The sequence below is a fragment of the Manduca sexta genome, chromosome 16 (genome assembly GCF_014839805.1).
Source record: "Manduca sexta isolate Smith_Timp_Sample1 chromosome 16, JHU_Msex_v1.0, whole genome shotgun sequence".
Classification (NCBI taxonomy): domain Eukaryota; kingdom Metazoa; phylum Arthropoda; class Insecta; order Lepidoptera; family Sphingidae; genus Manduca; species Manduca sexta.
The window spans coordinates 8,641,242-8,663,748 of NC_051130.1; the positions used below are offsets into that span (position 1 = coordinate 8,641,242).

General features: G+C 37.3%; 1 protein-coding gene across 3 annotated transcripts in view; it reads left to right on the plus strand.

Annotated features, from left to right (window-relative positions):
* LOC115444226 (protein dead ringer) overlaps window positions 1-19,982 on the plus strand; it is a 128,807-nt gene extending 108,825 nt beyond the window's left edge. For 2 of the 3 annotated variants that reach the window (XM_030169915.2, XM_030169917.2), the window contains 6 exons: window positions 14,151-14,334; window positions 16,159-16,300; window positions 16,656-16,884; window positions 17,246-17,402; window positions 17,662-17,888; window positions 18,273-19,982. In XM_030169915.2, coding sequence (XP_030025775.1) covers window positions 14,151-14,334; window positions 16,159-16,300; window positions 16,656-16,884; window positions 17,246-17,402; window positions 17,662-17,888; window positions 18,273-18,400 — 1,067 coding nt within the window. In that variant the 3' untranslated portion in view covers window positions 18,401-19,982. The remainder of the gene's footprint in view (window positions 1-14,150; window positions 14,335-16,158; window positions 16,301-16,655; window positions 16,885-17,245; window positions 17,403-17,661; window positions 17,889-18,272) is intronic. The other variant, XM_030169916.2, reaches the window with a different exon arrangement.
* Window positions 19,983-22,507: the final 2,525 nt, after the last annotated feature.

A 22,507-nucleotide genomic window follows, 5' to 3' on the forward strand; every position in this document is an offset into this window, starting at 1 on the left:
ATAAAATAAAGGGCATCACTCGTCACTGGACCGCCATCGAAATATACTGACGAGATGTCACTGATTGCCGCTCGTTAGAGGTAATTAGCTCACAGATCACTCACCGCTGTCTATTTTCGAAAATCATTTATAACATTATGATGGTTCGCGAAAAATCCCAATTGTTTGTCGCCGCGGCAACCTTGCTTGACGGAAATATTGCGGCCTACACGCATTGTGTTCTGTCATGATGTTTTTAATTTTATTTATAGTCTACCAATCCGGTGATGGCTGACCCGTATTATTAGGGTTTGATTTTTCACTCGAATGTTTTTGGTTGGAAAACCTAGGATCAGTAATGATTATTACATATATTTATGTGGTTTTATTCCTTGTATAGGTTAATTTGAAGGAAACATAAGAGATTTGGGAATCAATGCTCACTGTCATTATATGAACAGGCCTATTATGATGAGAAGAAAACACGTTTGAATTTGATGAGCAACTTAAAATATCAGATCAAGACGTTCGACAAATCGCATCTATCTAATCCTAAAGCATTAAACATCTTCACTCATACGATTTCTCTTAAAAACGTTTAATCTTACATCCACCTACGTAGTCACAGCGGAACTGACAAATTTAAATCCTCCACTTAATTGAAAGCCAAATCCAGGTCGGTGCGAAGGTGATCTTGATGGATGAGCAGTTAAATTATCTTCCCCCCCACTAGCGCTAACGACTCGCTGGCCAAAAGTGATTATTTATAATGTGTTGACAGCACTTCCGAGTTTATATTCCGTGATTTAACCGCTTCTTGATTGAGATCTACAACTATTTTTGAGTTTTTTTCATGATTCATCTGTTGGAATTGTGCAATTAGTACGATTTGTCTGGATACAACGGTATAGTTATTGGTTGGTGTTTTTGTATCTATCAATTTTGATGTGGAATTGTAAAAATCGAAAAGACCTGAAAAATTACAAATTTTGTGAATATTTGGATGTTTGTTAGAAGTAAACGCAGAATTGTGGATTCGGATGAAATGTCACATAGGTAGGCCATGTTCTTGATTAGCATATACCTTTTGTGCCGTTAATTTGCTCCTAAGCGTAGTGATGGATTTTAAATCTGATTTTTTAATATGTGGCGATGACGTTCAGTATTTTAGGGACTTTTGTAGAGGAAAAGGCTTTTCAAGCGTATGAAGCCGCGAGCAACGCCTAGTATATTATAATTATATAAAAGGATGTGAAGGAAAGTTATCCCATGAGATAATTTGCTTGTGTAAAGGCCGTAAAGAATAGGATTTTTTTCTTCATAAGATAGAAAAGGCGACAAATCTATCTCAAACTTTCGAAATAAATACAATCACATAAAATCTTAATAGCTTTTTATCGAATTTCTAAACATTCTAAGAAGTAGTCTTTCGTATACACTTCATAGTTTAAGTTTTACCGTCTAAACTATCAATACTAAACAGAATTTGAAAATTCGATTTGAAATTGCGTAAATTGTTGAACATTTTGCGAGTTTGATTTACACTGGTCGTCTCGGGGCCAGTTTTCATCCTACACTGTCGGTTGCACACAAAGACTATTAACTTAGAACAATCTGCTATTGTGTAAAATCTTTTACATACCGAAGAGGATCTAATGGGTAAATGTATAGTCTTATATATGAAAACGATGTCCTGTGCTATCTCATTATCGACTTTTGGATTGCGGATTCGTAGACGTGGAAAGGAACATTGGGTTCGATTCCCAGATCTGGTACAATATTTTTAGAGTTTTTTTTACACGGTTTGCCCGACTACATGTTCTAGAGGCCATTCATGTCATCCAGATAGTCATAAAAGTGAGCCAAAACTGTTTTACAATTAACTTGATTCGTTTGCGACAGCTCTATATTATGATGCTTTCTCTGTTTCTCCTCCTTTCTTATTTGGAGTAGTATAAGAGCAGATGGCAGAAGATATCCCGCAATTTTACGTTATAAAAATGTTCAAAGACTAGGAAATTGAATACTTTTAATATAAACAAGTGTCACGGAGATTCAAGTAAATATTTTATTTGTATAGAAATCTACTTCTATATCATTTTCTTCATGAACGAAGTTTGTGCCAACTTTGTTAAGTCTAGAAGTACGACATGCTACAAAAATATTTTGGTTTTATAACTTTTTTCATTGAACGTCATATTTAAGGCATTATTTATATTTGTCGTCCATATCCGGCGTGTCTATCTAAGTAGGCACCGGATGCGCGTTATCGTTGAAGTACAGTGCGCCAACAATGTTCGCTGTATACATTTCTGAAGAGGTCACAGCTGTATATATGGACGGTTGTACATTATGTCATATCCGCAACATGCAATTATGTGTGCCTTTCCCACGGATGCGATACTTTGTTCATTGTAAACCGGGAAATTAAGGTTTCCCTTATGTTGCTTGAAATTTGCAGACGTTATGTTTGTTTGTCCGTTTAACGGACAAGGGTTGGAATTTCAAATGTGAACCATATTTCCAAAAAGTGAGGTTAGTTTTACTGTTGTATAATTCAAAGGTTGGTACGCCAGTAGGGACTATATTACATTGGCAAATCCAATTAGCAGTTTTGCTGGTGGTACTATATATTTTATATCCGCCCGGATAGCGAGTACCGTACACAAGGTATTAAAACCCGCCATAGTAGCCCAGGTAATCGTGTCGCGTTCCGAGATTATCCTATGTATATCCGGTTCCAACAGGCCGGCATAATTGCGTCGATTGTCGAGGGGTAATCATCTCACGTCACTCGACATTCTATCAGACCCTACTCCACCTTCGACCAACAATACCAATCAATAATAATAGTGGTATTATTGAACGAAGCACTCCACTTACCACTGCATCTGATGCAGTGGGGTCTCTGCTGTGCACGTAAAAAAACAGTTTTTATTTCTTACTAGCTACCCGCCCCGGCTTCGCACGGGTGCAATGCTGACTATATAATGGATGTTATTATTATACATATAAACCTTCCTCATGAAACACTCTATCTATTAAAAAAACCGCATCAAAATCCGTTGCGTAGTTTTAAAGATTTAAGCATACATAGATAGGGACAGAGAAAGCGACTTTGTTTTATACTATGTAGTGATATTTTCTATAATCAGATATTAGATTTGAAGGCGTGTTGAATGTCCCAATGATATATACAGGGGTGTAAGATCGGAGCCGGGTAGGCGGTGCGACCCGCCCTGATCCCCCGCCCGCCCAGCGTCTCTACTGGGCGTATCTACCAGCTTTACTATTAAACTTCTATAACTATATGAGACAGGTACTTATATGCTTAATTAGTGTTTCATATATCGCTAGCTCACTATTACAAGGTTCTATGTTATACTTGATGTACAAATTGAATATATATCATATAATTTCTAGGCTTTTTCAGTGAAATATTATATTAAGCTGTCGTAAAAAAGTCAATGTAGAGATTGTTAATTCCGATTCTTACAGGAGCATTTTTATTTAACAAAATATTCGGCGGATTATAATACTATTTAATTTATATATTAATATTTGTCTAGTACAGTTTTATATCAATATAGATATGTAGAGGCTCGGCGGGTGCCAGGAAGAGGCATTGATATAGTATCACAGATAAGCAAAATTCATAATCTAATATCGCATTCCAAAACAATCGAATAACCACTATCATAACATTCCACAAACATTACTCCATCTATATTAATATTGAAGAAGTTTTCTAGGATATTGTTTTTCCGACTTTGATTATATGATTTGTTATATTATGACGAAATTATACAAAATCATTATAAATTATAGCCTATGTGTTATTCTGATGTATAACTAATATTACCGTTCAGTAGTTTTTTCGTGAAAGAGGAACAAACATACATCCATCCTCACAAACTTTCGCATTTATATAAGTAGAATTTTTATATTAATAATCCTCAGAATTGTTTCCAAGATATTCAAAAGTTTCGACATCATAGCTCACGGTACAATATCAACTCCATAAAGTAAGAGTGAGGTATTGTCACGAGAATAACAAAAAATGAATATATCATTTTCCCCTTCGAGTATCGGTGGGCCAGGCAGGCCGTTTATGCTAATAGTTCATTGTGAGCAGTCATCAGGCCCCACACTGTCGTCCCGCTGCCCTTTGACTCCATTGTGTGTTTTTTGTCACCCCCAAGTATGATTATTTTATTTCCGTTATATGTTATAGCTTTTGTTGTCTCATGTACTTCATTAAAGCGTTTTTATACACGATTGTGTTTTATGGAAAGATGGCGTGTTAGTTTTTGTTTGTTGTGAATTTTGGAAATATTCATGTTGATGTATATTATTTATTTAAAGGAACAGCTCATAAACATCGATACCTGATTAATAAAAGGTTTCAAACAAAAAGCTAAACGTTTCAATTACGAGTCGTCACAGCATGCACACAATACAAAATTATATATATTGTGTTATTAAATGTATATTGATATACATTGGATCTAATAGCTTAGACTTATAAGATCATCTCTATATTAAAAGTATGGCCTAATTTTTACAAATACTTTGCCAATAAAGTGAGGAAGGTAGTACGAACATTCTGCTTCATATAATGAGAAACAATGGTCCCTCAAACCTCATCTCATAGTCAACGATCTTCTAATAAGAATCCGAAAATAAAAAACCGCTTCGTCACGACTGGGACGCCGGCTCGTAATTTATATTGTCATTCAAATAACATGACGGCCCAAACGCGGTGGCAGTTCCATACTCGACACCTCATGCCAACAAACCTATTTTAAATAGGTATGAATGTTTTTTTAATTATTATGGAGTTTGGACAATTGGAAAAACAGTTGCTTTTGGGTCTAAATCCAATTAAAAACATGCATATTGAATATTTGGATTGTTAAATTTTCTTATAGGATTGTATTGTCGTATGCATAAGTGATTGTGGTATTCATTTTCATTTCAAGCAATTATGCCCCAAAGTTCGATTCTGAACGATGTCGGCACACTTCCTATTTCTGCATGAATATTTTATGTCAAACCATAGCTCCGTAAACCGACTCTTTTGCGTAGACGGTAATGTTTATCTAAATGACACACATTACATCGCCACTCACGCGCAGTTTCGCATTACGATTTCTATTTGAAAATTTAATGAGGCTACTTTGTGATTGTAAAAAAACGTGTTTTCCACAACACCACATTGTAGCGACGATGCAAACATTGTACAAACGAACAAAAGGATGATAAAGAAAATTAAGGGTTTCCATAGCAATGATATTTTACGATAGCCGCGAGCGACAAAACAATGGTCATAAAAATAACTATAGGCAGAGATCGCGCACTTATAAACTTAGCCCACAAAGAACGCAGCGCTTTGAGACTTTTGAGGAGCTCTTCATTGTAACAAGCGGGAATGAACGAAATAGAACGATTTGATTCGGACGCGTCCGACCGTAATAACGTTTGTCGAAGTGTAATTACACACAGCGGCCACAACATTGTATGCAGAATACACGTTTTGACGGTCAATTTTCTCCGCACCCATAAAAAGCGCAAACATGACTACGTTAATAATAAATTACACGCATCACACACGGACGATACTACCATTCGGACAACAACAAATGCCAATAATTACTTTCCAGATATTAAACGCAAGAAAGGGACGATCCGTTGTCCAATGCTCGCCGTGCGTGCGCCGAGCGAGGCGAAACAACTATCAGTCTTGATCGTCTATGAAAATTATTGATGTATAAATCTGAGCTCTCTCAGTCGCGTGATACCTCACGAATTATGTCTGTACATTAAATGAACGTTTTACTGTGCTCGGCTTATATAGACCGGTGTTAGGCGCGGCGTGCGACGGCTCCTCCGGATTTATATTATATTCGACGGTGCACAATGCGTATACAATTGTTTCAGTAATTGGCCGCGTCGGTAGTGTGCGTGGGTAATTTTATTAAAATTCCACCGATCTCAGTTACATCGGGCGGGTGTGGTGTGCGCGTTTACGGCGGATAGTTGCCACCTCCGGAGCATCCATTGTAAGGCGGGTGTCGCGCTCGGTCGCTCGGCGGCGCGCGCCATTGTTGCCGGTTTATTGCCGGTGTTACGGTGCCGGCGCGGCTCGTAAACGCGCGACGGCGCTGCGATCCGGCGCGATCGGCCGCGATGAACCGGCTGATGGACGCGCGACCGCAGCAGCCACCGCACATCACCGCACATCGCACGATTTCATTCGTTTCTAATAAATTGATACGAGGCGCGGCGGCGCGCGGAGGTGCGCTCGCGCCCGCCATTGGTCGACGCTGGCCGAGCTTCGATACTCGGACCCCGGTTGTAAATCAACTTTACAACCTTTAATTACAGATATTTGCCGTCTCATGTGAGCGTACGGGATATCGGAGGGCCGCGCTCGCGAAAATATAGCATAATAATGGGTATTGACCCGTAATGGCTCGCCTGTAGGTACTATCGGCCGCCTTTGTCTTGATTGTTGGAGCGAGAGAATATTCTTTTCTGAATGATTGCCAATTACATCGAATGGCCTTCTGAATTCCACCGGTTTACAATGCGGTTTGATTTGCTTTCGTATAAATGATTTATGTAATATTGAAGTCTTTCGAACGACTCTATGTTTTTTTTGGTACGTAAAAGCAATAATTGGCTTCAATTCGTGACTGATATGAGTTTGTGGTGGGATACATTCGTATGGGATTCCAAAGGGGCGATGGCGGGGGCTGGTGGCGGGCGCGGGAAGGGGCTTGCCGCCACATTGTTGCACCGGATAGGGTGGGAGCAGTTTTAATGTCCCTCAGACGGAATTACGCTGGATTGTTCTCGAGTTTACTGCGCCCCTCATGATTGATCGTTGTATCCTCAGCCTTATGTCATTTTCGCGCCGTATCTCCTGGAATTTGTACGTGCAGTAAATATGCTGAGTTATGGTAATGTTACTTTATTGCGGCTCACTTATCTCACCTTGTCAAAAAGATTTCATACGACTGAACATCACATGAGTTATTAGATTTTATTCGCATTAATTGATGCAGTTTCTTTTAAGTTTTGAAGTCATTAAATATGCCGTAATGAGCTTATGAATGAACGCGAACAATGCCGCGGGCAAACCTAAATACATTTAAGTTGATTACATTTATCATGAGATAACTGGCACCAGTCGACTCGCCTCATTAATCGATGTTCAATTGACACGTACATTTCATGTTACGTATGTGATTAATGATTCCAAACGATTTTAATGTATGCACGCATTTGTACCGAAGTGTGGAAATTAACACCGGAATGATCGTATTTCTAAATTAAAACCTCTCTTTGAGCCGCAATAAATTCATCCGCTCATAAAACCATAACGACTGTCTAAACAGGGGCTAGCTGTCGTTTATAGCCTAATGCATGTGTTACAAATAAAATAAAACATATTGCAATAACCACTTTAATCCGTTTTGTCAAGGACTTTTATTTATTAACACTTATAATTTAATCGTAATTGGAATTCAGTTTTTAAATATAATTTCTGCAATTTATTTTCGTTTACAATTCTAATTTACTTTTAACTTTTGCGCTGGATTAGTATTTCTTTACTTCATAATTATTTATTCAATTTATTTTTAATTAATGTACAGTTGTACTTTTTATTTAGACCTGTGTTTATCATATCTCTACACATCTTTATTGTGATTAGATTGATGTTAAAATGCAATAAACAGTGATGTAGGTTTATCTGTCCCATGAAAATTGATTTATATCACAAATCGTAAATGTTTAACTGCTGCATAGGTAGATAGAGCGTTAACGTTTCTACCACACGTTCGTGTAATTTCTATTTATATCGCCCTTTGCTATCTTTTATAATTGATGAACGCTCGAAAAGCTCATAAATGTGAACCATTTCTATTCTTGTTAAGTATAATTCTTATTCTGATTGGATATTTGAACTCTTCCAGAATAATGTTAAGTCATCACTTATATTATCATGCAGTGTTTTCGATATCTATTTTGATTCATAATGGCGAGTACAAAAATATCGTATACAATTGTTGTTTTGCAATTAAACGCACGTAGCGGAGCCAGCTGGAGCGTTACCAACGTATGTCGAATAATTTAGATTGATCGAGTCGTGAATCGAGTGGGGCGGCGCAATCAAAAGCGTATCAGGCCAATGGGCGAGTGAGTGAGCGCGAGCGGCGCCGCACCGCCCGCCGCGATTGGCCGGCCGCAGGGTTGAGGGGCACAAAGGGCCTTGATACCGCTCTCGATAAGTGGTAGGCGTCGGATCCGATACGATCGATTATCACCCGTGTTGTCGCTAGCGCACTCGCGCCGGCCGCGCCGCACCGCGCCACGCCGCCAAGCGATAGGCGGCGTTTGTTCCGTACGGGAACACCTTGACCGTTTGACGACTCGATGAGACAATATTATTACCGTGATGTCAACGCGATGAGTTTTACGACCGTTTTAAATTAGCAATTCATGTAATAAAACCCGGCGTTTAATTTATTAACTATAAAATTAAATTTTTTCAAATTAATCTCGCTCGTAAAACTCGAATGCAAATCAAAGTTGCAAGCACCGACAGTTAAAAGAGATTAGTTGGCTAATCGCGCGTTATTTACAGTCCTTTATCATCCCGAAGGCGTTCGAGCAAACGATTTACGACACATGCGTGTTGCACACACAAAAGAATTAGCCCTTCTAAGCGACATCCAGTGCCAATAAATATCGGCGGAGGTGAGAATAATCGCTGCGAGCGGCAACAGTGTAGCCATTGCGGTGATGCCGAGCAATTTATTCCATACAAAGTTCCATAAAGCCCGCGCCAGTCCATAAAGTGAAATTCATAATACGAATTTAGCGTGAGGTTTCGTAGGAAAAGCAATAATTTGTCTCAATTGGGCACGATTAGATTGGCTCCGCCGGCGATTTGACATACGTCGTAAATTACCCGTTCGGCGGCCGGACGGAGTGAGCCGTCAGCGAGCGCGTCGCCCGTGCGCCGAGTGGGCTTTTACAAATGGCCGGGTTATGCAAATAGCGCGCGCACGCGGCGCGGCGCACGCGCATCGAATCGCGCGTTTTCCACCGCCGGCGAGGGAACGCGTTTTGTGGAAATCGTTATTGGGGTGATTGCTTTCATAAACAATAGCTTTTGTCCACGGTTTCTTGTAACCGACTTGTTATTTAGTCGCGCAACGGGACTGCCCGCCGCCCGGCTCGCTCCGTGTCTGATAACACCTTGCGCGTTTATGTAATGCTCGGAAACTCTCGGATTGTGCAAAATCGTGCTTTATCTGCGCCATGTTCAATTGAAATGCGCGTAATTTGTGTGTTTACCGTTACCGTGATTATATTGGCAAGGCGCTGCACTCTTACATAAGACATACGTAAAACGGGAAACAGCTGAATGGTTGCTAATTGTGTTCAATTCAGATAACTAAAAGACATGAAACTACACGTGGATATATAACTGATGCGCATATTTTACAATGAAACAGACCAGCATTTCTAGAGCTTTATATTGCTGTAACAATTTCAGAAGTTCCACTGAAATTAGTCATTTTTACTGCGCCTTACAGGTCAGCTGATTCTGGGCGGCACATATGGTTACCAGGTGTTTTGCAGCTCAAAGTAACTTACTATGTAGCAATAAAATTTGCTTGTCGACGAAGCGGCACTTGCATGGTGGCATACATGTAACACCGAATGTGTGAATATGCAGTAATACTATTGAAGTAATATTCCTTATTAAGTTTCCAATTATGCAAAAATATCTTTCCATATTGTTATCGTCTTTGGAACTACTAGCGACAGCAAAAAACTACTATTTTGCAGAAAGAGGTTATTATTATTATTTTGTGTATTTATTTATTCTCGAAATACCTGCCATTTGGGCCGTGCAGAAAAAAAATAAAATTTACCTATTTAATATTATGCCTGTACTTACATTTGTTATAAGTAGCATGGTAAAGATTATAATATATTGGAAAATACAGTGACAAATTTCATACGAATCGAACAATACCTAGTCGTATGAATTTTATTGTTCTTAGAAGCATTATTCAAATTTTTACCTACATTGTGGATACTGAGTCACAGTGAATAATATTTTTATTATCTCCCGCTACTTTACATCTGTTCATCTTATCTTTGCCGTTCAGTCATATTTTATTTATGATACATGACGAATATAAAATCGTTTAGATATTTTTTCTTATTTTCAATGTAAGATATGGAAAAGTAATAAAATTTATGTTACTTTTAACGTCAAAGTTATCTTGCTTTACTTATTAACTGTTGCGAATTTGAACTCTACTTAGAGTCAGCTAAGATTCGTAATGAAATAACATTTCTTCATTAACCTGCCAAGAAGCTGAACTCTACAATTTCCCAATAACAAACTTGAACTGACAAACGCCAACAATACAGCAAATATTCCCTTAATTTGGTCCAATTCTCGCTCATCATGCACCGTACTCTGAACATAAACGCGGCAATTAATCTCTGAACGGGTGACGGAGCACTCCCCTGGGCCCCCTCAGTCCCCTGCCCCGCTCCCAGATAACCAGGGGAATGATTAACTGTAGACAGGAAGACGGATTGACAAATAGTCGTTTAGGTATTCGCTAATGCTTCGCTCTCATCAATAAACGATCGATGGGAAGGTTTGTGCCGTTCGTGTTGTTTCCATTTGGTAAACAATTTGTTTTATTAGATGCTGAAATTGGTTTCGGGCGTTAATAATTGTTTTGTTTGTTGGGGTAGACAGTAGAATCAGTTTTTGAAGAACGAAAGTTTTATGGGATTATATTGTGTTCAAAATTAATTTCACGCTTTGGTATAATTAGATTTAAATAATTGTATTAACGATACAATCACTTATTTTCAAATTATTATAATAAATTCAAAAGTTTGAGACAGTTTTTATACCTAAAAATAGTATTGTTAATTTAATAGAAAATGGTACTTCCATTCTAACAAATAAATATACTCTCCCAAATACGCATACAAAAGCTTTTTAAATAAAATGGTACACCTTTTTTATAATTGAAACCAGTAGCAATAAAGATAACGTCGTATTGGAAAATGTCTACGGGCCGGCCCGCGCGTAGAACGCAAGCTTGTGACACTTGGCAGCTAGAAATGCGATATAGCCTCGCTCAGATGACTTGGAAGCGGAAAATTGTTCGCAACAATTTATTTAAACGGTTATTGAATAAATAAAGTATTGTATGATTTTTACAGTATCAATAGGTAATGTAGAGTCATATCGCTTCAGATTGTAAAACATTTTCAATCAATCTTTATCTTTTCTCAGTCTATAAACTAACAAACAATTCAATTAGGTTAGTAAAAGAAATCAAACTAATGTACATTTTATAGACTCATTCATTGGAAATGAACACAAACATAACCGTATGCGTCACGTCATAACACAAAGCGTGTTAAGCGAGCAACACGAGCGTGTCAAATCGCATCAGACGATCGATGATTTATGAGGTGGGAGAGCGCGTCAGATCGCGGTTTTACGACACAAAACGCACAGTTTGGACCGGATTTAGCGCTGCCCGTGTGGCCGCGGAAGCCTTTCTCACTTGATTTACTGTAAAACACGCTGTGATGTGAATGGGGCTTGGATGTCGAGATCTAGGACTTTTGGATATTGTTGTATGCACTATTAACAGTGTGTTAAACCGCGGAAGTGATGAGTTTGGTTCGGATTTATTGTAGTTTCACGCAGTGCTATATATTCTATGTGAAGGAGACTAGGTATTAATACGGTTGGATGAATAAGACAGTATTTTATAAGATATATATTTGTATGTTTCTATCCTTCTATAAAATTACGCATGCCCAATAAAAGTTAATTTAAAAATACGGAAATAAAATATCTTTATGCAAGTACTAAAAATATACGTTAGGTTGTATTATATATTATTCCGTAATCAACATAGAGATTACGTGTTGAACTTAAAATTATTTCGAAAAACAACTGGCGTATTATGTTTATATAATTACTTATATGTATGCAAATCATACTGTTCGAGTTACTTTTGTGCAATTTTATGTTTTTCAGAACCCCTCGTCTTTTGCACAAATTGCCTTACATTAAGCAAGTCAATTATTTAATACACTTTGTTGTTGCGTTTGTCACGCTTTGTGTTATGTCGTGACGCACGCAGATATTGATTTTTCACCTTAAAGTTACTTTTGAAATTAATAATCCTTTAAAAGAAACTGAATATGGTTGCCGTAAAACACGTTCTGTAAAAACGATCATGTAAATACTTAAATGATTTATTCAATTGCGTTTAATTTATTTGGTTATAATTCATCATGCCTTGCGTCGCGCTGTACATTATTGCGTGTTAAAATCAAATAGCATGACAGATTTAAACAATTAAAGCAGCGTTAGACGGATAAGGCAAATAAGTTGTTTTAAAAAGGAAAAAAAAACTTGGAAAACGCCTGCGATTTAAGTATTGCCTCTTTTACTCGTGGTTATAGATGTCTATCGATTTAAAATCACTGTTTTACTTGTTGATAGTTCAGACCCTTGAAATATGAACTAGTCATTGATATAAAACTGTTTTTCGGATTTTATCTCGGTTTTTTTTAAATCATTATTTAATACATTCATATTAAAGACACTGTGCTCATTCTGAGTAGATCGGACCGCCAACACCTAAAAAGATTTTAAAAAAATATAATTTAGGTGGATATTGTAACTTTTTGGATGACCAACACCGCAATCCCTCCGTGACCATGAAGGCTACAAAGTCCTAACGTTGGGAGAAAATTATATTATGATAAAAAACGATAAAATCCGGAAAAATATTTTCAATGTCTAACATTCGCGTAAACATAAGAAATCATTATATCACTAGTCAATAATTATTCTCGGTGTTTTAATATCTCTCATCTGATTACACGTGATCTTGACGCGTTCACGTGCGTCATCTGTTCCATTATGTTATTGACGCCATTTTCCTTATTTGATTTCTCTACGATTTTTTAATGCGTAATTCACTGTGTGATGTTTTGTAATAAAATCTTTCTTGTTTTAAGACTTGTAATCTGTTATGCTATTCATTATGTATTGTGTGGTAATTTAAAAAAAATCTAATATATGTTTAGGTAACGGCTTCAGTCTTCGAATCTTTCCAAAGACGGTCAAAAATTATTTAAAGCTCAAAAGACGACTGCGTAAAGTGACTAACTGATTTTATATGTGATATCGCTAGTGTCATGTCAATAGTAAAAGTAAAGATGGAGATATATCAAAAGTTAATTTCTTCCATTATTACGTGGTTCCCGATATTATGTAGGGCTCCTTGATTGTTCCCACTTTAAATACGGTAGACAAGCGAGATAATAGATATATTGATTTCATATATTTTAGGATTAGTCGCAATAAACCCTACCGCATGCAGCGTTTACGGTTTACAAGTATGCTGTTAAGGATTTAACAGCTCCCAATACAGAACGCGCTCAGTTTATTAGACACGTAGTTATATGATTATAATGTTTCCGCGTGTCGACTGTTTCGGTGGTGTAGTTGAATTACTGTACGACTGCAGTGTTAAAGTCTTGGGTTCAATCTCCAGGTCGGACAAAGTGATTTTGGGGTTTTCAATACCAGCACGGAATCTGGAATGGTGCTCGATATGGCGATAGGCTCGCCCCCTATCATATAAAAGGACGGAAAACATACATTGAAAATGGGTGCATCAGTTGTGCCATAAAAATAAGTATAAAGCTGTAATTGTAGTTGCTTGTGAACTAAAATCTCTTGAAACCCTGTTTCGTTTCTGATAATACTTTCACTCTGTAAGTCAGATTTATCCCGATTGCCACAATATGTATTTCGAAAATGTTTAAGATTTAGAGCTGCGAATTGAATCTAGTAAATATAGAACAATAAGGTTTTATTACAGCTTCGTGGTGATCGTGGTGAGGTAATGGTTTTTTACAAAGTCATAGATGCAAATGGCCTGATTGATGGTAAGTTGTCACCATCGCCTATAAACATTAGCAATGCCAAAGTAACTGTAAATAAATTAATTTTACAATTATAGTCACTAAGCTTATCCTGATCTTTGCTATCACATTTTCAACTCTATATTTCTTTGTTCCAGGCACTCCTATCAACCGGTTGCCGATCATGGCCAAGTCTGTGTTGGACTTGTACGAGTTGTACAACCTGGTGATAGCGCGTGGCGGGCTCGTCGAGGTGATCAACAAGAAGTTGTGGCAGGAGATCATCAAGGGGCTCCGGCTGCCGTCCTCGATCACTTCTGCTGCGTTCACGCTGCGCACACAGTGAGTTTTCATACACTTTATTAGCTAGTTTTATAGCCGTAGTATTATTTTCTCTTTGCATATAGCTATATTGAACTATTTTTATTACAATTACTTCTTTTATATAATAGATATCTTTACTCATAAACAATATACAGCTTAAACCAGTGGATCTAGATTTTAGAAACTTAGATTTCTGTATGTTTCTTACACTACTTAAGTGAAGACTAATGAAGGAAATTTGGTAATATATCGCTTAAAAGTTAGATACGGTAGGGCCCACAGCTATGTTCTTACAGAATTTAGGATGTATATCAAAATTTTTATGATCCGTTCACAAGTATTGGTTTGTTATCAATCATCAAACATCAAATCAGCTAGATAAATAAATATTTTAGCATGCGCTCGATTCAGTTCGATTACAAAATCCAATCCAACAATCATCGCCATCATAAATATTAAGCGATGCAGCACAGCCATATCCTAGATCATAATCCAAAAGAACTTATTGGATTTCATTGTGGCCTCTAATCTTCGCATTCAAATGTATCGGAACGGTCTGTTGTGTGGTCCCGGGAGCCTGTCGCCGCGCCATATTCGTCTTTGTGAAGTCCCATTCAAATTTCTCACGTAGTAACAAAACATCGTCGACAATGCCCGCTACGTGCGCGTCTCGCGACAATATGACATCTTCATAATTAATAACCTCAAACTCATCTCGGACGATATAATTTCTCATTTATCTTAGCGAGTTCCTTCACCTCGTCTTTTGTCGGTTCACATAAAGGTGTCTCGCGTTTATAATTCAGAGTGTGCACCGTTACGCACGACACATCGTTTTGTGCGGGGCCCGTGTCTTCAATCTATGCTTGTTATGCGACCGCAATATAATTGAACTTTCCTTCGGCGTTTCGAATGTGTTAGGGAACGTTTACTTTAATGTTAATAGTTTTGGTTACATTAAGCGTGAGATGCATTTATAGTTTAAGTTTGTACGGCTTTAAAACTTTAGTAGTCTTCAAGCCAAATTAAAATACATTTAGATTATCGTCAAAATCTGCATTCCATGTAATTTATTTATACAAATGCTACGTAATAGAAAATCTAAAAACACCCAACTGTCTGTCTTGTTAGATGACATAAAAATACCGAAATCTTTAGACGTCGTGTCGGTCGACTCAAAGTATTACGTCTATGACAATACTCGAATAAAATTAACTCGTCAGAATAGGATTTAGTGGGTAATGGGACGCTTTAGAACGGTACGTTAATAATTGGTGTTGAAATATGATTTATAAGGTACAAGCACTCGACAGGAATCTTCGTTTGTCACAATGGAGATTGAATGGTGACATCGGCCGCGTAATCTTGATTTATACCGTGCCGGTGATAGATACAGGGTTTCTTTTGGAAGCCGCGTGTGATGTTTTTCTGATATTTTACATGTTTTATGTTTTGTACGCGGTGTCTTGAAAGCGTTTTAGAATTTGAGGCTTTTGTCCGTTAAAATTTGAATGACGAATGGCCTATAAAGACAAATTTAATAGTTTTTGTTTTTTTTTTTTATTTTATTAGATGAACAAACCGTCATTTTTGGTGACATGAAAAGCTATTATTTGTGTCTAACTGTACCAATCTTGATGTTCAGATCATATTGCTAAATACATTTATCACGATATTTGATTTCCACCTTACCTATGCACGACGTATTCATTTCCCAAGTTTAAATATAAGTTGCATATTAGTATGAAAAAGTTCAAAATTTCCAGAGACCTTTCTCTAGTCTGTATATACTTGAACCTAGAGTTGTTTCGCAATTTTAACAATATATTAATTTATTTGCAGATACATGAAGTACTTGTACGACTACGAGTGTGAGAAGAAGAACCTCTCCACTCGCAGCGAGCTGGACGCTGCTATAGAAGGCAATAAACGCGAGGGCAGGCGCGCCTCCGGACAGTATGATGCGCAAGCGGCGCTTGCTATGGTGAATATTTATATCAATATATTAGTATTATTTAAGATTCTTCTCCGAGCAAACGGCCTTGAGCATTCGTTCAATATATTTATGGCGCATGAGTTATGTAGCGAATTTACAAAGATTTACGAATAATTAATTTAAAAATAAATTGCTTTTTTGAATATTATAAACCACCAAAATATTTTTCGTTTAATTGTTTTTTTAGTAGTTGGTTGCAAATTAAAATTATATGTAAATTTTTCTACATATTTTATAAATTTCGAGTAGCTTCTAAATTACGGGTATCTTGACGAAGAGGACCCTGGTTTCTGTACATGACATTGAATTTTGTACGCTATTTCTTCAATATTGTAAGGTCCAGAACTACTTTTCTGTCCCGCAGCCGCCGCTGAACCGCGGTGTTCCGGCGTCTCTTGCGCAGCTGTCCCAGCACATGCAGCCGTTGTCGTTGTCCCTAGGTGGTGGGGTGGGGGTCCCGCGACTTCCCCCACTGCCCCCCCACGCACCACACATCTCCCAGCACGACATAGAGTACCGCGTGCGGGAGTACATGAAGATGATACAACAGCAGCGGGAATTGATGAGGAATGGTGAGTACGACCAGCTTTGTATACTGACCCATTGCCTATAGGCCTCTTCTGCTATTAAGGTCCTTATTGTTCAGCACATCGGCCTAGTGCTGATTGGCAATTTGTACCTATCTTGTCAATTTGTATTGGGACATGTAGTTTTAATTGTAAATATTGTGGTAGGTAATTGTATGGACAGTTTTATCTTACCTGAGTACAGTACGGTAGAGGTCAATATAGTGCATTTTGAAAGAGTTTTCTATGTTAATCAAAGTTTTTCTTTCTTAATCGGTTTTTATAGCCAATTAAAGGTTTGTCTATTCATTTAGAATTTGTCGTAAATGGTTGATCCTATTTTAATTTTACATGTTTGCGTTAAAAGGTTCAGAATCGCCTCCAGGCGGCAACGGTCCTGCGCCGATGATGTCGCCGCGCGACGCTGCCGCGCTCAGTGCCATCGACGTGTCGCGGCTCACGCTGTGGTCGCTCTACAACAACAACAATAACAACAGCCCGCAACCGGACCTCGAACCGCAACGGTCAGTAACAAATAAAAATAAATTATAGCTGTTAGGGATTTCCTTTGTTCGAAATACTTTTTTATATTAAATTAAATTTAGAATCAAATTACTGGCAGATGATATTTGCATAATTAAAAAATTGAAAATAGACTTTTTTTATTATGTTTTCGAATATCAATTTAAAATCCATCATCAGAAAAATTTAAAAGCAAATGAACGTTAGTAATTAGTATTATCAAATAAAAATAATAAATTATATAATTAATTTATGTTACAGTGAGGCGCTAAATCTAAGCGAAAGTCCGAACTCGAACGTGAGCATCAAGCGTGAAGCGTGTCGCTCCCCTCCCCCGCCGGCGAAGCGCCGCACCCCGCGGCCGCCTTCCCCCAGGCTCCCCTCGCCGCCGCGCCAGGCGTGCATGCCCACCACGCCTCAGTCACAACTCAACGGAGGCAGCGCCACTAACGGAGTCAATGGGGCGGCTTTCAAAATTACTACTCGAGGTAAATATTTAAGTTCAATAACTAAGTTAATTCAGTATAAGAACATAATAAGTAGTGGTCTTTCCTTTTCAATTTGGTTTGTGGCATTAGCAGCGACCACTGTACAGTTACACAAGGTGTTAAATAAAACCCGCCATACTGGCTCACGTAAGTGTGGCGCGTTCCGCGATCAGCCAATGTATATCCTGTTCCAACAGGCCGGCATAATTGTGTCAACTGCCAAGGGGTAATCATCTCTCATCAGTCGACATTCTATTGGGTCACTGTGCCATGCCCGTTTAAAAAAATAGTAACTACTTCAATTTAAAAATTAAGAAATTTTAAGTTTGCATAAATGATTTCAACCATAATTTATTGATTAATAACGTTTATTTTGCCTTATAGGTGATGCAAGCACAGGTGATCAACAACTCGTCGTGTCAATAGAACTGAACGGAGTAACATACGAAGGAGTTCTCTTCCCATCGCAGAACGGCAACGGCCAAAACGGTCACAGGCAAATGGTGTCCTAAACACAACAAACAAGTTATTAGTATTTATTTTCGTATATTGTGTCCCAGTACGGCAAATTTCAATGATAAGTGTTTGTTGCTGAATTTCTAAGGTTTGAACACCTGAAGACCTAAAAAGAGCTATGTACGCTCTAAGTAATCGACCATATCAACACATATCAGTTTGAAATGATTACGGAGATTATTAAAATTACGCTTCTGTAGTCTATGTCTGGAAGATTTAATGGTCGGGGAGAAAGGATTATGTTCAGATAAAATATTAAAAAATAGATTTATTGCATGAAATATGTTCGACCTGCCTCCCCGCCCCTTTCTCCCCTTTTGAACATAGACCAAAGAGGTTAGGTTTTATTCATATCTCCTGACGCGTGTAGACTTTGGAACCGTCAAACTATGTTAAATATTGTTTTCCAAATTTCAATAAGTACAAAATTCTTACAAGATATTATTTAGTTTCTATCAAAAATGTGATTAATTTCTTTATTTCTCAAAATATTTATGCCTAGTTCTCATATTATTCAATTAACACTGCCTGAGGAAGTATGCATAGTTTCTCGAATGTTCTTTATTGATTGTATGTATAATACCTAACGTCATACATTGAAATGACAATTCTTGTACATATAGGTTATAATTTTTATGTTTAATTTATGATTTTATGACAGATGTGAGTTATTGGATTGTGGCGTTTGTTTGAAATGTAAATTATTGTAAATAATGTGGAGTATTGTAATTCATTTTATACGCCATTTGTGTTTGTGATTCGTCTAAAGGTGTATATTTTATTTGTCTATGATAATTCAGTATTTTAGACTAGTTATTTATAAATATTTAATACTGTTTTCTTTACAAAAACATTCAATCGTTTTTTAACCATTTCGTATATTTTCATGGACATGTTAATGCGAAGAAAGCAGATATTATATTTCTGGTTGGTAATTATGAATGAAGACATTTACATCTTGATCTGTTTTAAATTCTCGAATACAATTACTTTTTTATGTAGTTGCGTAGTTTTAAGTGTAATATTAAAACGCGGTTGTTTCGTATTATCAGGCTACTTAATATTTATCACATTCGACGACTAATAATATATGCCATTATCTAAGTTTTAATGAGTAAATAGTTATAAATTAGATTAAGGGGTCGTCGTCGTGATTTTAAATGAAGAAGTGCAATTTGAGCGGCATTTGGTATTATCAAATTCACACTTATATGTAGTGCAATAAGGCAATATTTCAAAATGATACTACATCAAACACGAGCTTGTAGCGTTTGTAAAAAAAATATAATTTGTAAATGACTGATTTAATGTTTTTACAATTAGTTTATTTAATTTAATTTTTAAAAGAATTATTTTGTATAATTTCATTAACTTAGGGCTTATTCGTGCTAAGTAGAGGTAGCTGTTAGTACATTCCTGACGATGTACAATAATGTTTAAGAACAATTAATCTGGCCTACATAATAATAGGTAGGTAGTGTCGGGCCAGCTGATTGCGCATTAGCGAATTTCGTATTACACCAAAAATTTTTGATGTATTCAAATAATTATACATGAATAAATAATATGTATTGCATACGAACTGCTTTTATTTTAATTCCTTTTAAATGTACGGTGCTCTCCGAAGCCCCTGCACACCGAAGCAAGCCCTCGACGTGAAAAGAAGTGTGTGGTCTACCTTCCGCGCTGCCGTCCATCCCGGGGGTCAAAGCAAGCTCACAATAAATACCTAATAATTAGGTATCATTTAAATTAAACTATTTTTCGGATTTTATTTCATCTCCTTCATGCAGTCCCCACCGTGACCATGAAGGCTCCAAAGTCTTCGAAACGTCGGGAGAAAACTAAAGTACTTAAAACCGTGATAAAATCCGAAAAATAGTTTAATTTTAATATCTAATATTCGCGTAAACATGAGAAATCATTAGGTATTATTTTTTTACAGAACTGAGTGTGTTAACGAGTTAGTTTTATGCAACGTCTCAAACTATCCGTAGTTGTACAGCGTACCTCAGCATCAGTTCTGGATTAAAACGCTGTTAGGATTGTCATGTTTTCATAGTCAGCCACATAAAGTCCTCTGCTGAACTCCTATGTTCAGCAGAGGACTTTATGGGGAGGCCTATGCCTCCCCCAAAGATTTCCAGACGGACCTAGGTCATAAGCGGACTGCATCCAACGTGTTCCTGCAACCTTTATCAAGTCGTCTGTCCACCTTGCAGGTGGATGTCTAACGCTGTTTTCATAGTACTAGCCCACATACTGTCTTAAAAATTGTCGGTTCTTTTTAAATATCGTTATATAACATTGTAATGTACTGGCTGGTAGGTATTTCTTTTTATTTGTTTTGTTTCATCGAACTCTATCTGATAGGCCTGTGATATATCTACGAAAAATACTTAGCCCCGCCTAGGCGCACCAATAAGTCATCAATTCTCGGTAACGGAAACCTATCTACATAAGCATAAGATTAACAGTAGCCTTATAATCCGCACAGACTTGCAGAGAGCCATCCGCTTTATTTACCGGTACCAGAGGAGACGCTCAGTCGAAACAATCACCTGGCTCGGTTATTCCATCGCAGCATTCTGTCTAGTTCTGCGTCAACACAGTCGCACAGTGAGTAAGAAAATGGCCGCGCATGATGAAACACCAGTACCGCTGTTTCCCTTAATTTTAACGTCGCCTAACGTTTGGGCCTATTTACAGCCAGTCAATAGGCCCAAACGTCCATCAAACAGCTTCTTATACTTATCTGCCAAATTATAAGTTTATTTCTTTATTAAGATGAGTCCAATCAACATTACAATGGTTTTCATTTACATCGGTAAACAGCGGTATTTTGATACTTAATTCATTTAACCACTCAGTATTTGAGTGAAGACAAATGGGTGGCAGGTCGAATTCAGAGATGTTCAAGGAGTACTGATGACGAAATTGTTGGCAGCCGGGGAGAGTTAGTTCATAGGCATAAAGACCAAATTAGGAAGAAGACCGTTAGTTTATCCCTAGCTATTCCAACAAAAATGTAGGATTAAGGCCAGCACTAGGTTTAGAGCCAACCACTTTAACTTCGGTACTGTGGCAGGGAGCGCGTAATTCAATGATCCATACTCCGGTCAGTAGACCGAGCGCGACGCGGTCTCCGTTGGTGGAACTTCAGGGTTGTACCATGCGGTATCACCGGAATTTTAGGATGCCTTACTGTATGACCCCACTACTCCACGTTCCAGTCAACGTCCTATTAGGTAGTGTAGATTAACAAACGTTCCCGATTATAGAATGTGAGGAGTTATTTTAAATTGTAGAGTTAAGTGTTTTTTTAAATTTAGTATGGAGGAGTGTAGTGTACTGGCTGGTAGGTTTTTCTTTATATAATGTTTTGATTTAACTAAATGTCATTTTGTAAATAAATGGTTTTCAAGTGAACAAATGTTTCTTCGAATTCTACAAACATAATAGTTAAGGTGGTAGCTCAAGGTCCATTTTCATACATTTTGTTTCGGCTTTAATCTGGGTAACTAAACAAGTATTGGCAAGTAAAGAATTTAAATTCACGTCTAGTTAGTGATTAGTTCTCGCAGTTGAAAGAAAAACGTAAAAATAATTAATAATCATGGATATTTCGGCCTTTAAAATTTAATATGACGAAGTTTTAAAGGCAGAAATATCAATATAAACAAAATGTATGAAAATGGACCTTGAGCTACCACCTTAATTATTTCTCAAAACCCTTCACAAAGAACGGCTTACAATAATAGAAACATTTGCTGGAACGCGCTGTCAGGCGCTTTCACCCATGTTGATATTATTACCAAGAAGGTATATATACTTAGTAACATCAAATATTCTAAAATATAATGTACATTTTATCATAAATTAAAATACAATTTTTTAAATAAAAACAATTTATGTGTTATTTGGACCTCGTCTAATTTATAGTCAATGAACAAATAAATAAGGAACTATACATGTAAGTAGATTTTGTCACCCGGATTCTAAGAGTAATTTTTGGTGCCGCTATATTATGGAACAGTGGTCATTAGGACGAGTAATGCTTATGTTATATTTGGTTATGGTGGGCGCCATTTAGAATATTTTTA